The 23,643-nt window shown below is 32.3% G+C and overlaps 1 protein-coding gene across 4 annotated transcripts; it reads right to left on the reverse strand.

Moving 5' to 3' along the window:
- Positions 1-866: 866 nt before the first annotated feature.
- LOC139774873 (uncharacterized) lies at positions 867-23,633 on the reverse strand. Of its 4 annotated transcripts, XM_071710386.1 has the most exons (18): positions 23,426-23,633; positions 20,298-20,496; positions 17,773-17,980; positions 15,591-15,704; positions 14,404-14,880; positions 10,269-13,967; positions 9,635-10,169; positions 8,658-8,733; positions 8,469-8,540; positions 5,359-5,551; positions 4,713-4,829; positions 3,987-4,163; positions 3,482-3,649; positions 3,158-3,250; positions 3,019-3,061; positions 2,371-2,483; positions 1,901-2,031; positions 867-1,312 (listed from the first exon to the last, which is right to left on the reverse strand). In XM_071710386.1, exons 3-18 carry the CDS (start codon positions 17,905-17,907, stop codon positions 1,294-1,296), a joined length of 6,162 nt encoding a protein of 2,053 aa, XP_071566487.1. In that variant the 5' UTR covers positions 17,908-17,980; positions 20,298-20,496; positions 23,426-23,633; the 3' UTR covers positions 867-1,293. The 4 variants fall into 4 exon arrangements, with proteins under 4 accessions (XP_071566487.1, XP_071566484.1, XP_071566486.1 ...); XM_071710383.1 differs by having other exon boundaries at positions 9,635-13,967; XM_071710385.1 differs by lacking the exon at positions 20,298-20,496 and having other exon boundaries at positions 9,635-13,967; positions 17,773-17,970.
- Between the last annotated feature and the right edge of the window lie 10 nt (positions 23,634-23,643).

Raw genomic sequence — 23,643 nt, forward strand, 5'->3', positions numbered from 1 at the left:
TTTAACATTGTTAAATATCGATATCATGGATGAATTAAGAATGTTAATATATTTTATTTATAAACACTGGAATTTCCTGTATATTTTCTCATAAATAAAGAAGGCAGAATAAGTTTTTAATTAAATAAGCCATTGTACGTATTGAAAGTCCTTTTAGATTTCCATCATAATTGATCAGTCAACAATTTTTAAATTAATAAATTAATAACCAAACAATTTCGACGAATTGCTACAAGATAATAGAATAACAGATGTGTTAAAATTAATTAATCGTTTTCGAAAACTGCATTCATTAGTTCTCTACACAATCGAAAGACCTTGCTCAAATAATGTGGCATAAAATATATGTAAAATAAAGTATTCAATATAATTTTAATCGAGAAAACTTATCCATATCTGTATATATAGTACATCCCGTGCAAATCGATGTTAATCTTGTGTGTATATATGCATGTTTTCTTATTAACAAAATATAATTAACGTCACTTTCTCAAAGAACAAGATTTAGTTTCTTATGTATTTTAGTTGATATCAATTTTCCAAAGTTATATGTATAGTTATTTCATACACATTTTGTAGAAGTTGCAAGTTGTAAAATTGTAATAAAAAAATTCTTATCTTACATGTGTAAATTAAAAAAAAATCTCAAATATTATTTAGTAATTCATGAAATGTTATTTAATGTAACCTTTTTGATTGTACTATTGATGATGATTGCGAAAAAAAGATGGTACAAATTCCAAGTCCTATAAATTTTGAATTTATTTCCTTTTCTTTGTTTACATTGTCGGCAAAACTACAATCTAAAAATCGACGAGAAATCGATAATATTAGAAAATCAGAAAGAGAAAATCAAATAGAAAAGGTTATTATAGTTAAAGAGAACGTATATTTTATTATATCAATTATACGTATTTATCTGAGCATATATATGTATATATGTATATATCTCTATATATATCCAGATGAATATTTTCTATTACATACACTTTTTTCTTATATGTACAATCTTATTTTTACGATACAAATACATAATTTTATATACAAGACTCATCACTCTTATCTATCTAAAATTTATCATGTTATTTTTCTTATTTATTTTTATAACTATTGTATAACGATTCTATAATCTTAAATCCTACCTAAACAGTTATGAATTTATACTCATTTAAAACTCATTTAAAACTAATTTTTTTTACATACTGCAGTACTTTGAACATAAAACAATAAGATGTACCAATCAGTTGAATGTTGCACTTCATTTTTAATGCTCAGGTTAAACTATCAATCTTTCTATGACAGCGTAAAAAACCTGTAATAATAATTATCATGTAAATAATGATTACATATTTTGTACAATGAGAATACAACGCAATATAAAGTATATAATTTTATTTATTACTAGGAAAATCAGTGTAACTAGCTGGTTTGTCTAATTTTCTTTTCTATTACTTTTTGTTAAGTGTATTATATTATATTATATTAAATGTATTATATTATGAACAAATATAAATAAAATATTGTTAAAATGTTATAAATCATAAAAGTTATAATTTATACATTATGTATTGTACATGTACATAAATATCATAATTACGAGAACATAGTGCTACATGCTATGCATATAATTATCCTATTATACTTTGTACAAATATAATCAACAATATTTTGAATAATAATAGTACAAAGTACAGCAACATGAATATAAATTTAGATTTTGATCTAATATATGTATATATATACGTATATACATGTATATGTATATCGAAATCTAAATTTAAAAAAGAAAATAAAAGCCTAAAAAAGGAACTCGTAAAAAAAAGCAAATAATAAAATCTATGTCTAATTTTATTCTTATCGTTGATTACATGTTTTAGAAGTAAATTTGAATCATATGTACTTTGTGCGTGTTAAGGCGCTTCCACCTTTCGTAGGATCCATCATTCGATCCCAGTTAGTATGCCCAACAACAAAGCCGACAGCGCGCATCTTTTCCTGCTCTTTACGCTCTTCTAGATCGGCCCAACGTACCTGTAAAAAAAAGCAAAGGAATAATCTTCTTTTTGAGTCCTGTATTTATCAAAAGACTATATTTAAAGCTCTCACTGCAGTTATATTGGACTAATATCAAAAATAAAAATTTGCATAAACATTAAAAATAAAAAATTAAATTAGTTTCAAATAGATATTAACAAAATTTTAATTCATACTTTGTTGCGAATATATACAATATTAAAAATTGTGAAAAACTGCAGTAAACAAATAAATTTCCCTATTTTGCCAAAATAAAATTTTCTTCAAATTAGCTAAACAAGCTGTGATCAAAAGATATTATAATTTAACATTGTCTTAACATAGTATGATACGTACTCGTTTTTTACCAGAAGTATCTTCCATATTGTAGTAATCAGGAACTTGTAAGAAATCTTCCATAGTTTGCGGTTTTGCTTCGTTCTTTCTTCTTGCCAAACCGTCCAATCGATCTATATTATTACATTACGAAGAAAATTAAAATAAATGAATAAAATAAATAATATATAATTAGTCATAGAAAACTGTAACAGTCAATATGAGTTTACAAGCACAAATGTTCCTGCGGTAATATAATTATATTCTAATAACTCTTCTAGTTGAATTTCTTATACATTTCTAATATTTTTCAACTGGAACTAAGTTCCATCTTTATTCAGATGTTCTTCAGTCAATAGGCCTGTTCGTTTTAACTGAACTTCTTACACAGTTCAACTTTTCTCCTTTTCTTTCCAATATGAAAAGAAAAAAAGGACAGATAAACCATGCAAAAAATTCAGCTAAAACAAAGGGTCTAATGACCAAACACAAGCTTACTTTTTGTTGTGCACCAACATTTACGCTTACAAACTCATATTAGCCTTGATTTGATTGGTTAAAAAAAAGATATAATTATTCTTACAGATAATTTACGCTAAATATAGAAAATATGCGTAGAATATAAACGTATACTAATCTGTCAGTATAAATTAATGTAAATTGATTAACCTAGTTTATCTTCAGCTTCCATTCTCTCCCACTTACTAACACCCTAAAAAAACAAGAACACATATTAAAAAAAACCATAAAGGAAAATCACAGAATGACATGTAAAAAAAGCAAGCAGATCTTAAGCTCATTTAATTACAATTGTATCTTGAGCATCTTCCTGGCTATCTTGACTATCTTCAGTTTGTGCGGTAGATTGCTCCTGCGTCTCTTGACTATCCTCCATATCCACCTTGAATAAAGATATTTGTGATTACAAATACATCTTACAATATATATATATTACAACGAAAGAATAGCATACCTTGCAGTATCGTTAATTTATATCAATTCATGTATTATGAAGCTCAAATTATAAATTGCAAACTTATGAAAAATGTTTAGACATTGACAATGGACCAATCTTTTTGTCACAAAGTATGTACAGACATTCGCTTCTTTTAAGAAAAATAAATAAAATTACCTCTTCTATTGCTTGGTCTTGCAGCACTGAGTTTACATCTAGCTTCTGATGATAGCTGGGCGTTGGTTCAAAGTAATCTATAATCCGATTAATTTCTTCCTCGGTACGGTTGTGAATATTTCTCTTCAAACATATCTGCAGATCCATCTCCATCTCGCATATGTATACCTTTAATAATACCATATGTTGTTAGCAAAAACTATTAGTACCATACTTGTAATATATATCGCAAGTAGTGATCAGTATATCAGTATATCAGTATATCAATGTGTTTAAAAAAATTTATTTTTTTATATTAATTCTTCTTAAAATATTATATGCTCGTGAGACTTGAGATTTTTATCGATACAGGCAATTTTTTAAAATATTTATTGTTGTAAAATGATTTATTCAAAATAAAAAAAACTATGACAAGAAAGATATCCACAATAATAATCTTAGAAGACTATGTATTATTAAATTAATTATTATTAAATTAAATATATGAAATAAATCAATAACTTACTTTAAAACCTTTTGTTTTTGCGAAACTCCACATCTCTTCATAATCCGAAATCTTCTCGTTAATGCAGTCTAATATGATAAAATTAAAGAATCCATCGGTTATATTTTTCTTGAAAGCTTTAACGAGAGATGTTATGTAACTCTGCTCCACAGCCTCTTCGTATTCGTATACCATTTCCTATTCCAAAAATTCGTAAGAATGTATTTAAATAATATATAAAAATATCCAAAAGAATATTTCATTCAGATAAAACAGAAAAATTACACTTTAAACTTTTATTAATCAGAAATAACAATTAGATATATTAAATAACTACAAATTTTTCATCTACAAAGAATTCTAAATTTCTTTTAAGAAAACGCAAATCAGTAATTTTATTTAAAACAAAAAGCCAGAAAAACATCAAATCTAATATTTAAATAATATTTAGTAGAATCTGTATAATAATATTGATTCCAATAAAACTATAAATCAGAACTAAAATGAAGGGAAGCATTCACAATTGCTTTGAATCTATAAAATTGTAAAGTATTTTACATGAATAAGTTTTAATTTTCGGCACATAAATTATAAAGACAAATTGTTACTTAATAATAAAGGCTCGCTTAGATATTAAATGTTATTATCATTACAAATTTGACATAACCAAATTGCTATCATGTTATTTTTAAATAAAAGTAACGGTCAATTAAAGCTTGTTTTATATTACGAACATGAGTATTATACCTTAACTGTGACTTTCTTTCCATTATCATCCTTAGTCTCTATTTCCTTTTCTACGAGAAAGTAATCATCTAAACTCAGTATTCTTGGCGGAGAGCCACCTTGCTCGACCTCTTTATCCTGCACAGCAAGAAAATATTATAACAAACGAGATGTATCTTCATACATTTGTAGAATGTACATGATGCAATTGAACCAAATATTCAAAGCATATAATATGTATCATTCAAAGTAATATATTAATAACAGAAAAGTATATGTATTTGTTTCGCCAATAATTAATAAACGAGAAAGACTCTATTTTTATATTCGACAACGTTTGGCTAATGTGACAATTCGACCATTTGGTTTTGGTCAGATTAATCGTCAAGACTTTTTCGACCATGGGTTTTGGTCGTTTCTAAATGAGATACTTATATGTAAGTATCAAAGATTAAATCAATTTAGAAATGACCAAAACCCATGGTCGAAAAAGTCTTGACGATTAATCTGACCAAAACCAAATGGTCGAATTGTCACGACATTAGCCAAACGTCGAATATAAAAATAGAGTCTTTCTCGTAATATATTAATATTTATATTTCACACATGATAATTTACTGTTTGTTAATACACGTAATAATATATTTAAGCCTTTACTATAACGTACCTTAATAAGTTTAGCCACAAAAGACTTGCCGCTGCCGGGTGGTCCTCTGAGAATGATAGCTATTTTTGGTGGTCTGTTCTGGCGACCCGGTGGGCACAATAGGTCATCGACCATGGTGTAATTTGGCATTTTTGCCAATTCCAAGGTTTTCGTAATTGATTCCGCAACATTTTTCTTTGTGTCTAGAGAAAGGCTGTAACATACATTTGTCTCTTAATAAAATAAGAAAAACGTGACCGTATTACACTTATAAATAATTACATTACAGATTGATCGAAAAAAAAATCACTTCGTTTTTTTGTTTCTGTGCTAATAAACAAAAAAACGAATGGATTCTCTAATCAATCTTATAAATAATCTTATGATAAAAGTATAGTAATATTTGTGATAGCAAGCGCAGCACAAGTAAATGCAAATAAATATATATTTGTATTGTAGAAATTCTTCTTAGTAATTATGCAGTTGCATATGCATGTAAATGACAACTTGAAAAAAGTATTTCGCAACAAGCGCATCCTTCGTTAAATATTCATATGTAATTGTACTATTAGCTTTAAAAAGTGTGTATCCACAAGTGTATCGAACATTTTAAAAGAAAATTATTCCATATAAACATATCGATACTATATGTAAAATGACTACTGTATATCATATCATATATGAACAGTAATAAAAATTCAGTACAAATATCATTTATCGAAAACAATTCGATTTGTCAGACATAAAATGTCATAAAATGTGAGAACCTCATTGTGAACAGATCTCTCGATATACTGTAAGTAAAATAACAAATATCTTACAGTAAATAAGTAAAATGAGAGATATTTGTTAGGTACAATGAAATGACATATTATGAACATTTTAATGAGAGCAACGATAAAAACTTGTTATAAATATCATTATATATTATAAAAAACTCTGTGCGTCGGATATAAGATATCCATTATAAGTAGTAAAACGACATGCGTATCCTCTCTTTATGTCTAGAGAGTAATAAATTTTCAAATACATTTTTAACAGATCAGTGCTATACCGTAAGAAATTCAATTTATCAGAGATAAAAATAGAAAAATTTATTGTGATCAATATTAGAGTTATAGACGTAGAATTATAACCATCTTGCAGTAAAATCGTAGAGAATAAAATGCGTGTAATAATATGTGAGATATAAATGTGTGTAATAATATGTATAAATACATATTACATGTATTTTGTTAAGAGCATTAATAAAAATTTGGCACAAATATTTGTTTAAAGTAAATTCATTTTTACAGAAGCGTTTCTTATAGCTCCGCCAAACGGAGAAGACTTTTACACATGCAGAACAGCATTCATCAAACTATATTTTATATATAGTATTTAATTAAAGGGCGTATACTAAAAAATTATGAAAAATAACCGATAGACTTATATGGTAAATTTTGTTGAGTATATGCATATATAGTATTTGATACCTATGCGTAATTAATATATTAATCAGACTGACTGTAACACAGATATATTAAATTTGATATATCTGCTATGTCAGTATTTTATTGACATTCGGATATCCGAAAAATTATATATGAAATAATTATTATTTGGTTACTCAAGCCCAGATATGTAGATATCCGTCTCAAAAAATTGTAAAATATCATAGAACATAAAATAGCTCATAAATCATCTCATGGCATCTTAAAAATTCTATAAATCCCTTTTTCAAACTTCGACAAATATAGCATAAATCATGTTGCAGCAAATGCACAACTGCATATGCGCAATATTTACATGATAAAATATAATTAATAAAACCATCAAATTTCGCCAACATTATCGAAGTATAATTGAAAGAAAAGATCTACTAAAAATGATCATAACACATTTTCATAAATTTTTGTGTTATTTTCAGTAATCCTATTGTAAATGTATAAACAAATAAAAATACCACTAACAAGTGGAGACAGTTCAAGGTGCCATGTAAAAAATTGGAATTTGGGATTTATGGAGAAAAATTTTTGTTCTATGGGAATCATTTCCATAGTAGTATAGAATAAAACTTCACGTTAGGACTAATTTCTCTGTTATGTTGTATAATAACAGATAATGTGTAACAAATACATATTTGTCCTACATAAAATTTATTAATTTTCAATATAACATTCATCAACTTTTCCTGTAACGCTTGAATACTCTTTTTTAATATATTGCATTATTTTGCGTTATTATTCCCTTTGTCGTTTCCTATAAGAAAAGGCGTAAATGCCTTAATATTTGTATTTCCATAAGGCACGTTTCTGGACATATTTTTTTGCTGGGATTCAGGTCACAATTTAAATATACCCTAACTAAAGATATTTATGTATTGTGCTCTAAAAACGTGCACTGACTAACACATTAATTACGAAAGCCTAAACTATAATTTTACTCATTAATGTTTTATTTTACAATCTGTTGTATTTAGTTTTTAATTTTATCTTTTTTACACGTAGATATTAAACTGTCAGACGCAGTTGTCATGATTATCTAAAGATAACCATTGGTCAAACTAGGACATTAACTTGAAGTCAAAATGATTATTTTATCAATCATTGGTAATCAATTAGTTATCAATGATTATAATATCAATTGGTGTATGATTTTTTACCAATTATTTTACCAGTAATATTAATAATTTATCAATATTATTAATAAAATGATTGGTGACCATTTACCAATAATATCAGTAAAATTACCCCAGCAAAAGACATGTAAAAAAAAATTATTTCCTATAAAATATCGTTAAAAATTGTATTATATTTTTTAAATTTTGTATTTTTTTTTTATTTGGCACGATATCAAACCTGTTTATTCCTAAATTAATTCTTGATTAGCAATTTAAATTTATCCGTTTATTTATTAATTTAATCGAAGGTATCCCCTCCCCTCTCTCATTGTCTTTATCTCCTTTTATGAAAATATGTTTACTAAAATTATTATATTGCTTCCTCATAGAGAAAGCTTTGTTTTTACTAAAATTATTACATTTTTAAGAATTAAATTCTGTTTAATATCCTTTACTGCCCTTTTTTCTCCGTATTAGAGTTTAGATTAAATGTAGATTAAAGCTTTTGCAGACTCAAAAAGTAACATACCTGGTCTCTTGTAGTTTTGTATCTACGACGTTTTTGTTTGAATTCTCCTGCCAGTTAACATTTCCTTTCAATCTAAAGAAAATGCCATATACATTTAGAACACATAGTATATCTCGTAAACTTCATTTTATATAACATCATTAGCTACTTTTATATTACAAAAAGGTAAATAAAATATTTCTACAATACCTATTATCATCTTTGTCATTGTCTTTATTCATTTCCCTTCGGAAACTATCACGTGTCTCTTGAATCCGTTCTATATCTGAAAGATATAGGAAGATAATGGATAAAATGAAATACTCAGTATAAACTGTTCACCTGAATGTTTCAATGTACAATTACATTGTACAATTTATGTACGTGTTGAAACGAAATCAGCACTCTAAACTTTATAAACGCGTATTCTACACTTCACTTTTATGGTTGTAAATGACATTCTTTTATCAATTACAATTAATAAAATAAATTAATAAACTTTGACCAAACGTTTTAAAAACATCTTCGATGAATCTGGGCCCATTTTCATGAATAAAGAATGCACAAAAATATTTAAACAACAAGCAGAAAGTTGATTTTTTTTTAGATAAGAGGTCAGATCAAGGAAAATATTTGACTGTAATTTGTCGATTCGCTATTTAGATTATTTTTCATGTGTTTAATGAGGAAGTAAAACTGTATATTACTGCGCAAACATGTTTATCATGAAGACTGTGATATCAAAGTAAATATATAACAAATATTAAGAATAAAATTATTCCAGTATTGCCAAATAGCAAAATTAGCATTAGTTAACAAATAATTAGTTTATATATTTATATAACTAATTATAAACTAATTAATAAAATAGTATCTCTCTAAATCTGAATCAGTGAATAGTCACTGATATCAGTATAAAGTATGCCACTTTTCATGAAAAGTGACATATATTTAAGACCGTCTTAAGTACGATCTTAAGATGATATAAACCAATCACAGAGCCGTATTAACATCTTAAGACATTACTTAAGACGGTCTTGAAATAAGAACGACTGAATACCGGCCATAGAGTTTAGAGAGTAAAAATTTTTTACAATTTATTTAAAAATTCTGATTATCTAAGATTCTATTGTTACTTGAAACAAAATGTATTATATTCCTGAGATAAATATTTATTTTAAAATTACCTTTGTGAATATTTCTATCATTTTGGTATCGGTCGCTCTGATCATTATCATTTCGTTCAAAAATTCGAGATTCTGATTCGGGATTATATCCTCTCTCTTTACGATCACCGTTCTTCTGCTCGTCGGTTTTCTTATTCGATTGCCAATCATGTTCCTTTCGTTTATTATAATCCGCAGATTTGCGCATCTCGTAATTCATCGCGTAATTCCTCGGTTTATGTCCTTTGGTATTTTCATAGTTGCTCATCTTTTCAGTATATTCCCTCAGATTCTGCTCATTCTCCACCCAATTTCTAAAATCTCTCTTCGGATAATGCTGCTGTTGCTGTTCGCGATTAACTGCTGGGTTTAAATTCCCATGACCGTAATCAAAGGACTGGACCGATGACAGATGCTGATCCATAGTCAAAGGACGAGATACGTGCCCGTAATCAATCACCTTCGCCGGAGTGAAGAGAAGCGATTCAACGAATTTCTTATCACCTTCGCCGTGATTATAATTAAATTGCCTCTGTACGCAAAATTCTTGACCACCCTTTAATGGAGATCGTTTCATGAATAAATTAGAGGTATGCTTCGATTGGAAATCGAGTCCAGCCGGGGATTCACCATATCGCGACTTGTAATCACTCACCTTTGGTTCGATCCTCGATCTCTCGTCGAACGTATTTGGAACGTTTCTGTCGATTATATTGTGTTGCTCTGCATCGGGCTTCTGAATGTTGCCGAACTTATCCTTCCAAGTGTCGTTCGGTCCGTATCCCGGACGAGGTGCAGTATCTAATTCTTTTTTATTAGGATCAGGTATACGTCTAACATACTCACTGGTGTTACCTTTCCGCATTTCTATATCGAGATTTTTGTCCAGACAACTTCTATTGAATTCCTCACCCGGTTTTGGGTTGTCATATCTGGCCCTCTTAGCAAAAACATTATCTTCAAACTGTTCTTTTCTGATACAGGGGTTTCTACGTATGTAATCGTCGCGATTGAGCAAAGAATCGCTTGGAGGTGGAAAATTCACATTAGTTGAATCAGTCATCGGACCTTTCGCTTTAAAGTCCGACGATCCAAAAGGTCCACTGTTAGAATCTCGGGATTCAAATCGGTTCTCATTGAAATTCTTCGAGTTAGGTGGAAGCAGAGCATCATTTGAACTAAGAGAAATAGGTTCATTAGAACCACGGGGACCAGTCATACCTTCATTAGATCTTTGAGAACCAAGAGTTCTTTCGTCAGAAAAACCAAAAGATCCACTGTTATCGAAAGGAGGTCTCTTATCAAACGGTACCTCATTCGTTTTATCAAACTTATTAGATCCCATAGCGCCAAACTGCGAGTCGGAAAGACGTTTACCGAAAAGTGCATCACTAAAACTTTTAAAACCATATGATCCATCATTGGGCCCTCGCGGACCAAATGGTCTTTCGGAGAGTATTCGGGAATCCAAACGATCATTAATTCCTCTAGGGCCAAATTGCATATTGTGGCCTCTGGGTCCAAATGGACCGGGATTTCGCGGTAAAAATGGTAAATCAATTGGTCCCCTTGGTCCAATCTGTCGATCAATGGGTCCTCTCAGGCCGAACTTTGCATTTACCGGCGCTCGAGGTCCAAACTGACAAATTGACTCGTCTATCGGACCACGTGGATCAAATTTCTCATTATTTGGAGGTTCAGATAACTCATTGTTACGATCTCGATCACCATATTGCTCTTCATTGGATCTTCTAGGGCTAAATCGACTTTCAGTAGGTACATTAAGTCCAAGTTGGCCATCTTTGGGACCTCGTGGACCCAATTGTATATCCATAGAACTTTGCGATAAAAGTGGCGGAGGACCTGACGGAGGACCAGTTGGAAACACGCGAGGACCTCTGGGGCCAAACATTGGCGGTCCCCGAGGTCCAAATGGCACACCAGATTTAAATTCAATTCCCTTGGGGCCAAAATTATTATTAAAACGCATATCAAACTGGTTATCAGCTGGTCCCTTTCTATCAAAATCTTTGTTCGGATTCAACGGCACATTTTGACTGGAGTCCGTAGAAACAGGGCACAAATTGGGCAGCTCCGGTGGTGGTTCCATGTTCAAATCCACCGGTCGTGAATCATTTTCACCCATGAAGGGCAAGCTTTCAGGCTGTTTAATAATGCTATCGTTATTAGATTCATTTACTTTTTCGATGTTGTTTTTAATTTGATTATCAGATTGTTTGTCATCCTGTTGCAAAGGATTATCATCGTTAATAACTATAACCTCTATTGCCCCATTATTATTTTTCGAGCCATCCGAAGTAACGGTGTCGTTTTGCTCAGTAGAATTATTAGCCTCATTCGTTTGCATCGCTTCTGTATCTTTTGCATCTGCAATATTACCAGTTTGCAGCGGAGAATCGGACTTAGCAGTTTCAATCTTTTCAGATTGTTTAACTGCATCTTGAGACTGAATATTTGTTGGCTGAGACTGATTGGGATGCGGTCTGGTTTCCATATTCTTCCCTATTTGTTCATTGTGATCTATGGGATTGTGTTTAGCAAAGTTGTCTGGATGTCCTCTGAAAGGAGGTTCGTTATCGCGGTTGAAAAGGTGATCCATACGACGTGGTCCATACGACGAGGTGGAAATTTGTCCCAAGTCGGAAGGATGTGATTGAAAACTCGATGGTCCACTACTTGCTAATCCACTACGATTTGGTGGATTCTTTTGAAAATCGAAGGAGTTTCTAAAGGGTGAGTCACCGGTAATCTTTTTGAAGCTCTCGCTAAGAGAACCAACACTAGTGGTTTTATCGGAATCAATAAAACTTGGCCTGAATACGTCCCCTGCTGCTTTTCGCTTTTCCATGAGTTTCCTTAGTTCTGGCGGTAGCTCGTTCGGCGGACTAAATGATGGATTTCTATTGAAACTTCGAGTATTAGTACCGAAACTGTCTCGTCTGTGATCAGTTGTATCTTTTGGATCGAAATAATCTGCGTTATCTCTACCAAATCGATCGTTCGGACGAAAATGTTCGCTATTAGGACCAAATCGATCATTACCAGAGAAGAAACGATCTTTAGAGTCAAAACGATCAGTTCCAGAAACAAATTGTCCACCTGGTACAAACCGATCCGACCCAAGTCGCTCATTATCTGGAAATCGATCGTTTCCAGGTCCACGGCGATCCTTGTCCATCTCGAGTCGATCATTTCCAGGTTTAAATCGATCACCCTCCTGTCCAAACCATTCATTGTTAAATCGATCAGATCCTGGACGATCGTTGTTTGATCCGAATCGATCACCTCCCGATGCAAACCTATCACTTCCCATCGGTCCAAACCGATTGGTCTCCCTATTGAAACGATCATTCCCTGGTCCAAAACGGTCATTTGCTGGTCCAAATCGATCATTATCTGGATTAAAATTATTCTGCGAATTTAATTGATTATTCCCAAAATCACTGAAATTTCTATCGTCTCTTCTGAAACGTTGTGCGTCGACTTTGTCAAAAGTATCAGTAGGAGATCTAAACTGATCTTGTTCGTGCAAATTTGGATTAGTATTATCTCGTCCAAAACGTTCCTGTTCGCCTCTTCTAAAGTTCGGCTGTCCGTCAAAATTATGAGGTGGTCGATCGTTTGGATGCATAAAACGCACATTCGTACTTGAAGAATTAGCCGAACCAAACGGAGGACAATCTTTCATGTTTGCTGGACCCGGCGCTTTCACATTTTGCAATTGCATTCGATTATTACCAGGAAAATTTGGCGGAGGTTGTGAAAAGTTTGGTGTAATGTTATTTGGTAGATTCAACTGTGGTTGTGCAAAATTTGACGAGGCCATTTGGGGTGGCCCAACATCCGGTGTTGAGAGCATTGTCGGAGGCATTGTCGACATTCCTGGACCGTACCCCGGCGCTTCCATTCTGGGATTATATTGTTGATTTCCCCATTGTTGTTGATTCGACCAATTTGGTGCTGCGGGTCTAATCATGTTCACTTGCGATGGAGTTTGCTGCATCCCTTGTGTGGCAGGTTGATTATTAGAATTTGTGGTTTCCGACAGCGGTGGAGGCGGTGGCGGGGGCAATAAAGATGCGGGAATATTTTGCTTCCCTGTAAGACCCAAAGTTTTCCCAATACCCAATAGATTGTTGATCAATCCCTGATTGTCGGTGTTGGATAAGATGTTCAGTATTTTATCATCGCCAGGTATGCTCTTGTTCTTTTCAGCTTCTGCTTTCGCGGCAGCCTGTTTCTGTTGCTCGCGTTTCTTGCGCATCTGCTCACGCCGTTCGAGAAGTTTCTCACGCCATGATGTCCATTTTGCTTCGAAAAGTTTATACTGGGCCTGAAATACAGAAATATCGGTATAATCTCTATAAAAAGTGCAATTTCAATTATTTGTGACGTCAAGTCATACATGCTTTCAATTATTTTAACGTTGATCTTGATGTATATTATATTAAAAATAAGAATGTCCATTAATTTTACTTCGACTAATAATTACATTTCAAAATGCATTTTTTTTTTTCAAAATATTAAAAAGCATAGTAATGTAAATATTAGATTTTCAATATAATTATATATCAAAATTATTTGCAAAATTATTCATCGTCGACAATCGTCGAAATAAGATAAAAGTCATTCGATATCTTTACTTTTTCAACAAACACCAAAATCAACCTCATCGAAAATGTGTCTCCTAATGTGAATAATTACTCTCTTCAATTATACATTTATTTAATATTTCGTAATGAACTATGTATATTGAAAATAGTACTTACCTTGTCTGGATGATTGGCGTTTTGCTGCTTCCAGCCATTAAACTGATCTTCCCACTGTTTGAACTGTGCGTCAAATGTTTTCTCAGTTTCGGTCAATTCGTCATCTTCTAAGTTCAATTTTTTAGCACTATTGGATTCACTAATTACATTACTATTGGATTTTTCAGCTGTGACATTCTCGCCGATTTCAGGTGGTAAAGGTGGTTGGCTCGTCGTAGGTAATGGTGGATTCGGAGGATAATTTGTTACATTCGCTTGCGACATCGTCTTATTGGCAGATTCTTTCGAGGGGAATAATGGAAGATTGTTTTGGTGCGGGGGTGGCATGTTTGTAAATTGATATGTATTTGTGGTAGCGGGGGGCAAAGGAGGTCGCGTTTCCTCCTTGGGAAGAGGCGGTGGTTGCACATTTGATGACACTTGCATTTGACTCGTCAAGTTCATATCCTGCGCTGACAAATGCTTCATCTCCTGATACTGAAAAGAATTTCCTATTAATGGAAATTCATAAATTAAAACTATTAATGTTTCTATAGATATTAAACATTTTCTGAATTCATCAATTTTTAAGATATATACATATAATTTTTACTTTTACAACATTACCTAACATTATTTTAAAAAGAATAGATAAAAGATGATTAAAGATATATTTATATATTTCTCTTTGTTGTTTCATATAATTTTGCACCAAAATAGAGAAAACTGTTACAAGAGATTTCTAATAATAATCATAAAAATATTGCTTTTGTTTGTACTACAATTATATTATATATTGATTAAAATAATTTAATATTTAAAAATTAAAATTATTTATATATAAAAGTATGAAGTTTTTTGTAAATATAAATTAATGTCTTTAATCAAAATCTCATACTACTCAATAATAAGAATCCAAAAAAGCTTTAAAAAGTTATATATCTTAAAGATATTTTTTATCCATTATGTATACATACATTCCTGCGATAATATAATAATATAATTATTTTATAAAATAAAATGATAGGTCTAATGCTTCAATGATAAAAAAAAATTATTGATATCAATTTCTCTCAAAAATTTGATTAATTTCATTATGTTAAGTCATGTTACTTATGCTTATTTATCGTTATATATAGTTATTTTTATACACTCTATATTTATATGTTTAAAAGAGTAAGTTATATCAATATATTTTTATATTATACCTTGTCACCATATTGTGCCTGCCATTGTTGATATTGTTGTTGCCATTGTTGCCATTGAGTCCAACCTTGCTGTTGTGCAGCTGCCCATTGCTCCGGTGTATATCCGCTAGGCGCCTAATAAAAATATATATATATGTAACATATTAGCTTCCACTACGCTTTCACAATTACAAAGTTGAAGAAGAAAGGAGACGAAGTTAGTCATTTAGTGGCTTCTAGCCGACTGCTGCCTCACTCTCCTCAAGTTAAAAGATCAGGGTACGTATTATGGTACTTTTCGGAATGGATTCCAATCGGAATTATTCTGTTTTACCTAGAAAACACAATAGAAATCTAGAAAATAACTAAACAATTCCGATCGGAATCCATTCCGAAAAGTTCCATCTGTTCCATAATACGTGTTCTGCTTTTATTAGCCACACTTCTTTCTCCGTCCATCCTTTCTCCTTGCCTCCTTCTTTCAATAAAGGATAAAGGAATATTAGAGATATCGCATAAGTCTATAGGTAACTAGGCTTCGTATTACATTTTTTTACGACTGTTTATTACGACTGTCAAGGGAAAAGGATAGTTTTCGAAATATTTTATAAGTGTGTTAAAGAAGTGTTTTTTTTTCATCCAACTTTTTTTATTTTAAAATAGCACGCAAAAATTCTTAGCGTGTCATTTTTCGCCTCTGACGTCACGATCTAGTTTGACCGCGACGAAATCCCAAAAGAGGCTTGATCATAAGTTTATATTAACTTTTTATATCACTAAAGATGGCTCAAAGTGGAGCCGAAACATCCGGATTACTATTCACTGTTAATTTTAAATAAATCACTATTACAGGCACCAACAGTGTTGTATTTTCATAGCCCATTTGTTATTCCAATATAAATATTCTATATATATATATATATATATATATATATATATATACAGGGTGACCCATTTTAAAAGAGGCAGGCAAATATCCCGAAAAATATGAAACATACGGAAAAACGTTTCGAACAAAAGTTGTTTGGCTCGAAGGGGGACATAAAGCTGGGTATACACTTTGCGAACGAACACCGAACAAACAGCGAACGTAAACGTTTGTTGTCATTATTCAACAGATATAATCAAAAATTTCAAATTGCTACATGCAGCAAACATCGAATCTGGTCGAATTCTAGTATTTGGTGCAATCGAAAGAAAGAACAAATAACCTAGGAGCAAAAACGCGAATATCTGAACGTTCGCATTCGCTGTTCGTTCGCTAAGTGTATACCCAGCTTAAGATGGTGCCATTGGTTTGACCTTGGATGGTCGTTTAAAGCTCACGTGAACGACACCTTTAATTTCTTAAATGGAAACCCCTATTTTTCAATGCATATTCTTATAGCTAATCTCGAGAACTTTTCAAAACACTATAATGAAGTATTTTTTCATTAAGAACTTTTGGAATTATGAGGTTTGAAAGTTCTAGTATTTTGACATAAAATACAAAATATCTTGTAAAACATTAAGTTTTCGGTAATGTTACCTTAATACTTTTATGCACAGAATAATGAGACGAATTAATTGGTATAAAAAAAAGACATAGTTGCTTTTAAGAAAAAGTATGCAGATGCGTGTTGCAAATTACATATTTTTTCTTAAAGGAACTATGCCTTTTTTTCATACCAATTGATTCGTCTCATTATTCTGTGCATAAAAGTACTAAGGTAACATTACCGAAAACTTAATGTTTTACCAGATATTTTGTATTTTATGTCAAAATACTAGAACTTTCAAGCCTCATAATTCCAAAAGTTCTTAACGAAAAAATACTTTATTATAGTGTTTTGATAAGCTCTCGAGATTAGCTACAAGAATATGCATTGAAAAATAGGGGTTTCCATTTAAGAAATTAAAAGTGTCGTTCACGTGAGCTTTAAATGACCATCCAAGGTCAAACCAATGACAGCATCTTATATCCCCCTTCGAACCAAACAACTTTTGTCTGAAATGTTTTTCCGTATGTTTCATATTTTTCGAGATATTTGCCTGCCTCTTTTAAAATGGGCCACCCTGTATATATATATATATATATATATTTACACACTATATATGTATTATACATAATATTTATATGCAGTTTATCAATAACTTGATTAAAAGGCTGTTGTGCAATTTCATATAAAGAGAATGTAATATCCTTATTTAAAATCATACTTACTGGTTGATTATAATACTGCATATGACTTTGCATCAGGGTCATAGGATCTGCGCCTGGTGCAGCATAGCCAATTGGTGGTTGCGGCACTGGAGTAGTGACACCGGCTGACAACTGCCATTGGTTCCAATTTTGCATTTTGCAAATCTTCTATCAGACTAGCAAGCAGTTGCTAGTCCACTTTAAAGGCCGTACTCCGTTCTAGGTAATACTTGTATTTAAAAAAAATTTATATACTTTATTCATCGTAGTTACAAGCACACATTTCATGATTTTTGTTTAACTTATTTCAATACATTCCAATTATTCCAATCCTTTATACAATTGTATAAAAATGGTAAACAAATCTAACAAAAACAAACTGTTTAAACTCAAACGTATATAATTCATCGATTATAACGTCAAAAAATATGATTGTGTGCCATCGCTGATCAATTTTGCAGCGTATAAACGTGTTTTCTAACTTATAGATTAATATAAATGTACTTCTCTAAAAGTAAAATGTATATATAATTATTTCGTAACGCTGCTTAAAATTCAGTATAGAACATATATGTATGTATATATGTTACATATAATGCATGAGATATGCAGTTGCATCGTAGCTGATGCAGTTTGAAAAATTGTCAAAATAATAATGAAATTTTTGCACATCTCGTAATAATATCACATTTGGAGAAATAATGTGTGGAAGTATATAAGCGGGAGAGCCTATATTACTTACACATATTATTTATTCAAATGTGATGTATTATTATGACCTATAATTATTACATTTTACATTATCAATGCAAAATATATTCTCGAAGAATATTCTATTTCATTGTTCACATGTCAGAAGTGTAATCTGAGAAGCAAGATCTGTCATGATAAGAAATTATCATGTAATACGTTCAATGTATCAACAAAATCATGCGATAAAGTAGCGCAGAGTGAAAATGCCATTAGACTTCTGTACGAGGAAGTCTGGAAATGTGCAATTTGCATCTGGAACGACTGATGCAGCAAATCAACAAACATCATATGTTAACACAATTTTTTGCAGTAACGCATTTGCTAATTTTTCATGCATATTAATGACAGCTTCAAGAAGCAAGAGAGAGTTTCGTATCGTTATTATACCATATATAATCGATTTGTTTCAGGGATCAAACACGCAAAGTGTCTCAACAAATCTTAGAAATGTATCCTATTTATTATAATGATAAAAAATATTATATAAACACGGTTTTACAATTGCATTCTTTTTAAGAGTCGCAGATATTAACAAAAAACCTACAACACCCTGATAAACTCTAGTAAAATATAAAGATAGGTATCAAATAACGATAATAATAGCAGTTTAATGCGCTCTTAATATCGAGAGTATTATTTGATACATTAAAATTGTTTGATATCCAATAATTATTTATACTTTACTATAGTAGTCAAACAATACTTGCGTGTTTGACAATTCATTTGGGTATTGTAATGTTTCTGCTAATGGCTAAACTTTTCATAGTGAAACTAGAAAGAATGCATTTGCAGGCTCATGTTTAAAGAACATTTTTTTTCATTAGCATAGTTAGTGGAATACACTAGCAGTTTGTATGGAAATCTGTCGGGTACTCTGCGTAACAGCTAGTGTGATAGCTTTGTACTTTGTACCAAAATAGATTCTCCCTGTTAAGAAAAGATATTAGATACATGGAAAAGTCACTAATAAAAAAGAAGTATCTCGTCCATTCTATCGCCGAGTATATCAATGTAATATAAAGAGAAGATTCTCCCTAAAGTATTGTACCTTCATAATAAAATCATATGATTATGTCTTAGATACATACGTAGCAATACAAGAAATTAAAATAAAATAAAAATTCATGCAGATTTCAGAATATCGCAACGACAAAAAATCATGTATGTTATATAATTCAGATTACATACATGTATATTTATAAAGTCACTTCGATTCAAGATATTTGACTCGTCGCTGTGTGGCAAATTTGACACACAAAAATATAAATGCTTTTGCACGGCGCGACAGGATAAAAAAATGCGAGATATCACATACATATGTAAAAATTAAAGGAAGATTTGGGATAAAAGATATAAGCAATCGGATATAAATCGCGATATAAGGAAGCAATTCCTCGTGGAAAAGACTGTTAAAAATGTAGAGAGTAAGATAAAATTTTTCAATTGCGTAGCTTCTTAAAAGCAATAATTTAGAATAATTTTTTTCAAATAACGTTTAAATATATTCCTTATTTCATTTAATTTTCATCATTATATCGACTTTATATTCATTCATCATTCGGTCTGTTTTTTATTGCTGCATTGACTGCACTAGTTCAAGAACTGTACGTATACTTTTAAAACGTGAAACTCTCGTATATACGTTTCTCAGGCTTCAATGTATGGGTCTGTTTTCTATTGTTGAACTAGTGCAGCCAGTTCAGCAATGGAAAACAGACCCATCAACTGTTCAGTTAAAATACACGTGTAGACAAAATGATTGAAATAGGTGAACCGCCTATTTTTATACTTACAGAAAAGTCTGTATGTGCATGCGTATATGTGTGTGTCAATCCAGAATCGAAGATGTAGAATGCTCATGCTATCTTGCGACGTTACAAATTTCTCTCGAAAACTGTACGATTAATCAAAAAGGGGAAACCTTTACTCCACACTTCTTTTCTCACGGCGAATCGCTTTCCTCGCTAATTATAACACGATCCGCTGAACGCCCTGCAGATGGGAGAATTCATCAATCAGGTTTTGGAGCAAAAATCTCTCTTCGGCATCTAATTGTATCGATCAAGGCTGATCGAAGATAAAACAATTGTAATTCAAACGACTTCTTTCTTTGGTTATCTTTCGTTTAAAAAACGAGTGTTCGCCGCTTATTTAAGTAGAATAATACTTACAACTACGTATCGAAAAACGGTTAGGGATTAGGTTAGCTCAAGCCAGGTGCTTAAGTCGCAATTCAGGGAAGGTTAGATCAAGGGTTGATCATGTGAAAGTATAAAGGTGTGCTTATTGATTTCCTGTGGCGCATTAACTCCTACGGATACGAGGTGTCACGAAGCTACTGAATAATTTATTCGCTACTATTCCTTTCTACTTCTAGCAAGATCAATTGGATTCCGCAACGGATTTTCCCTTTACGAAAATGTCGAGGAGTACTTATTACTTAACGACTTAACGTACACCTTTTTTATATTGTATTGAATTTTTAATATTGTAAATACTTCTGTACAATCAAACTCCGAATTAAAATTCGATTTAAAGCTTGAAATCTTTCAATAATAATAGTAATAATAACTAGTTAAGAATAGCAGTCAGTTAATACCCTCTTAATTACTTGCATAATTAACTTTTCAGTATTTTTTTTAGATTGTGATTTAACTTAAATGTTTTATATTATGTTACATTATGCTGTATGTTAAGACTTTCAATGAGGCAACAGAGTTTTAATCTGAAGCTTTATATCTGCAGAAATATAATATCAAAAATCAGATGATATTATCTTGCAATAATTAATTATATGCCTCCACATTTTTGTTAGAGAAATATCGAAAAAAAAAGAAGCTGTACATAGCAGAAATTATGCTCAGTATTCAAAATCAGATCTTGTATTCAAGACTATCTTAAGTACCATTTCAAGACGTTGTATAGCCATTTTATTAGCCAAATAGAATATTAAGACGCTCATAAGACCAGCGAGCCTATTCTGTAACTCTTAACGACGGTTTCGTCATCGAGTCATCGTTATATTGCTGCGCAGCTTCTTTACCATATATATAATATATGCGCAATGCAAATGTAACGATAACGAAACTGTCGTTAACAGTTAAAGAACAGGCCCACTGGTCTATTCTGTACAATAATAAGCCTTTGTCCTTTTATTCTAAGCTCTGAGCTGTGACATTAATTTACTCTAAAATTTACAGCTGCAACCTAGCCAGCACGCTTGAAGCTTAGAGATTGTGGCTTAAGGCAGCGCCAGAAACGCTTTTTGCTGAAAAAAATCATTACAGTTTAGAGCAAAAGGCTAAAGGCTTATTATATCTATTGTAAACCGAGCCTGACCAGACTCAAAATAATCTTGAATGGATGCTTGCCATTTAGTGACACAAGTCGACGCAAGTGTCATTTTTCTCTTTGTTACCTATTGATTGCCAAAAAAGATAAAACGACGTTTGTGTCGACTTGTCTCACTAAGGCTGCGGTCCACTTGACGCTACAAATGCTTCGAAGCGTTCTTCTTCTCCTTCTTTCTTCATTGAAAGAAAGGAGAAGAGGAATGCTTCGAAGCATTTGTAGCGTCAAGCGGACCACAGCCTAAATGGAAAGCATCCAATGTAAGATTAGACTCCTAGAGCGGTAGAGTCCAACTTCTCTATAGTCCTTACGTTCAAGATCGTCTGAAGTCTGGTCGTAAGCAGTTTTAAGACTCCATCCAACCAACGGAATGACCACACAGCATCTAGCGATAGTACTTAAGATGATCTTGAATATGAGATCGGGCTATAAATAACGAAACCTATGAAACCAGTATGTATCATTGAATTCAGATTTGGATGTGTAAACGTACAGATAATTGTTACCGTTTAATTGCAATTATCGGTATTTTTTTATCTCATGTATCACACAACGTCGAAGACTGATAGCGAATTTGGCAGACATGACTGTTTTACTGCTAGTACCGCTACAAAGATTGTTATACACGAAGGATGATCTAAGGATGACTTCGACTAAGCTCCGATTAACTTAATCAGAGATTAATTCTGTGTGACTCAACGACTCCAATCTAAGCTCCTTTTCCGTATACTAAACAACAAAATTAATTATTCTATCCATGTTAACAAAATTATACAAATTGATAAGGCAATTGTCAATTAAGTTAATCAAAGTCATCTTAAGAGTAACTTTGACAAAATTCTGATTAACTTAAGGAGGAAGGTGTTTCTTTTTTCTCGTCGCTGAGCCAACATATTTGAATCGTCTTTTCTGTATCCTCTTAGTTATATAATTGACTTTCTCTTATCTTGATGCTTTTCTCTAAACACAATCTTTCTGAATTTTAATTATGCTTTGAAAAAAAAAAAGGTCCGCGCTAATCACTCCCAATTTTGTCATAAAATTATAATCTTTTGAAACCGAACAATCAGATCGTAATCCACTCATTCCTAAATTGATCGGCAAGTTAATCGTGATTTGGTCGAAACCTCCCTAAATGGAAAAGCGTAACAAGCATCTTGATCAATAAAGTACCCAACGTACGTACATACGTTCCATTAAGAAAGAAAAATACGATAACATCGACGCGGGGTATCTCATCGGTCAAAGATGCTCACGTTTCTCTCATTGAGCGGACTTCGCGTATAAAATATGCCTTCGGGACATCAGGACGCACCAGCGCGGAGTAGCGCGGAGTGACGAGCGAAATTCGCTACGAGCCCTCGTCCAAAATCATACCGATCATACATTGGTTTCGATTCCCAGGGGCGGTGGGAAGAGATATCGGAGCGATTTCGGAAACATGCCGTGTGCAGACGCGCGGGACGTCGCGCCCGCCGCCGCCGCCGCCATGGACGCCCCGCGTACGGTCGCGCGTTCGCGTTCGCCCCGCGCCCCGCGCCAGAGAATGAAATGTATCGCGTTTACTCACAACTAATATGAATCCGAAACAGGTCCTCGTTAAGGAACGCGGCCACCATGCACGCGTACACCGTGCTCGTGCGGCTCAAACTCGCGCGACGAACGTCGCAAACGTGCCGCGTCGCATATTGCATCGACTGATCGGGATCGACGACTCGACGACGGGATCACCGCACCGGTCTGAAGTTGTAGTCAACTGTATTACTGTAGTCTGTAGTCAGTCCGGTC

The sequence above is a fragment of the Temnothorax nylanderi genome, unplaced genomic scaffold (assembly GCF_030848795.1).
Source record: "Temnothorax nylanderi isolate EJ_2023f unplaced genomic scaffold, tnyl_v1.0 TNYL_tig0089_pilon, whole genome shotgun sequence".
Classification (NCBI taxonomy): domain Eukaryota; kingdom Metazoa; phylum Arthropoda; class Insecta; order Hymenoptera; family Formicidae; genus Temnothorax; species Temnothorax nylanderi.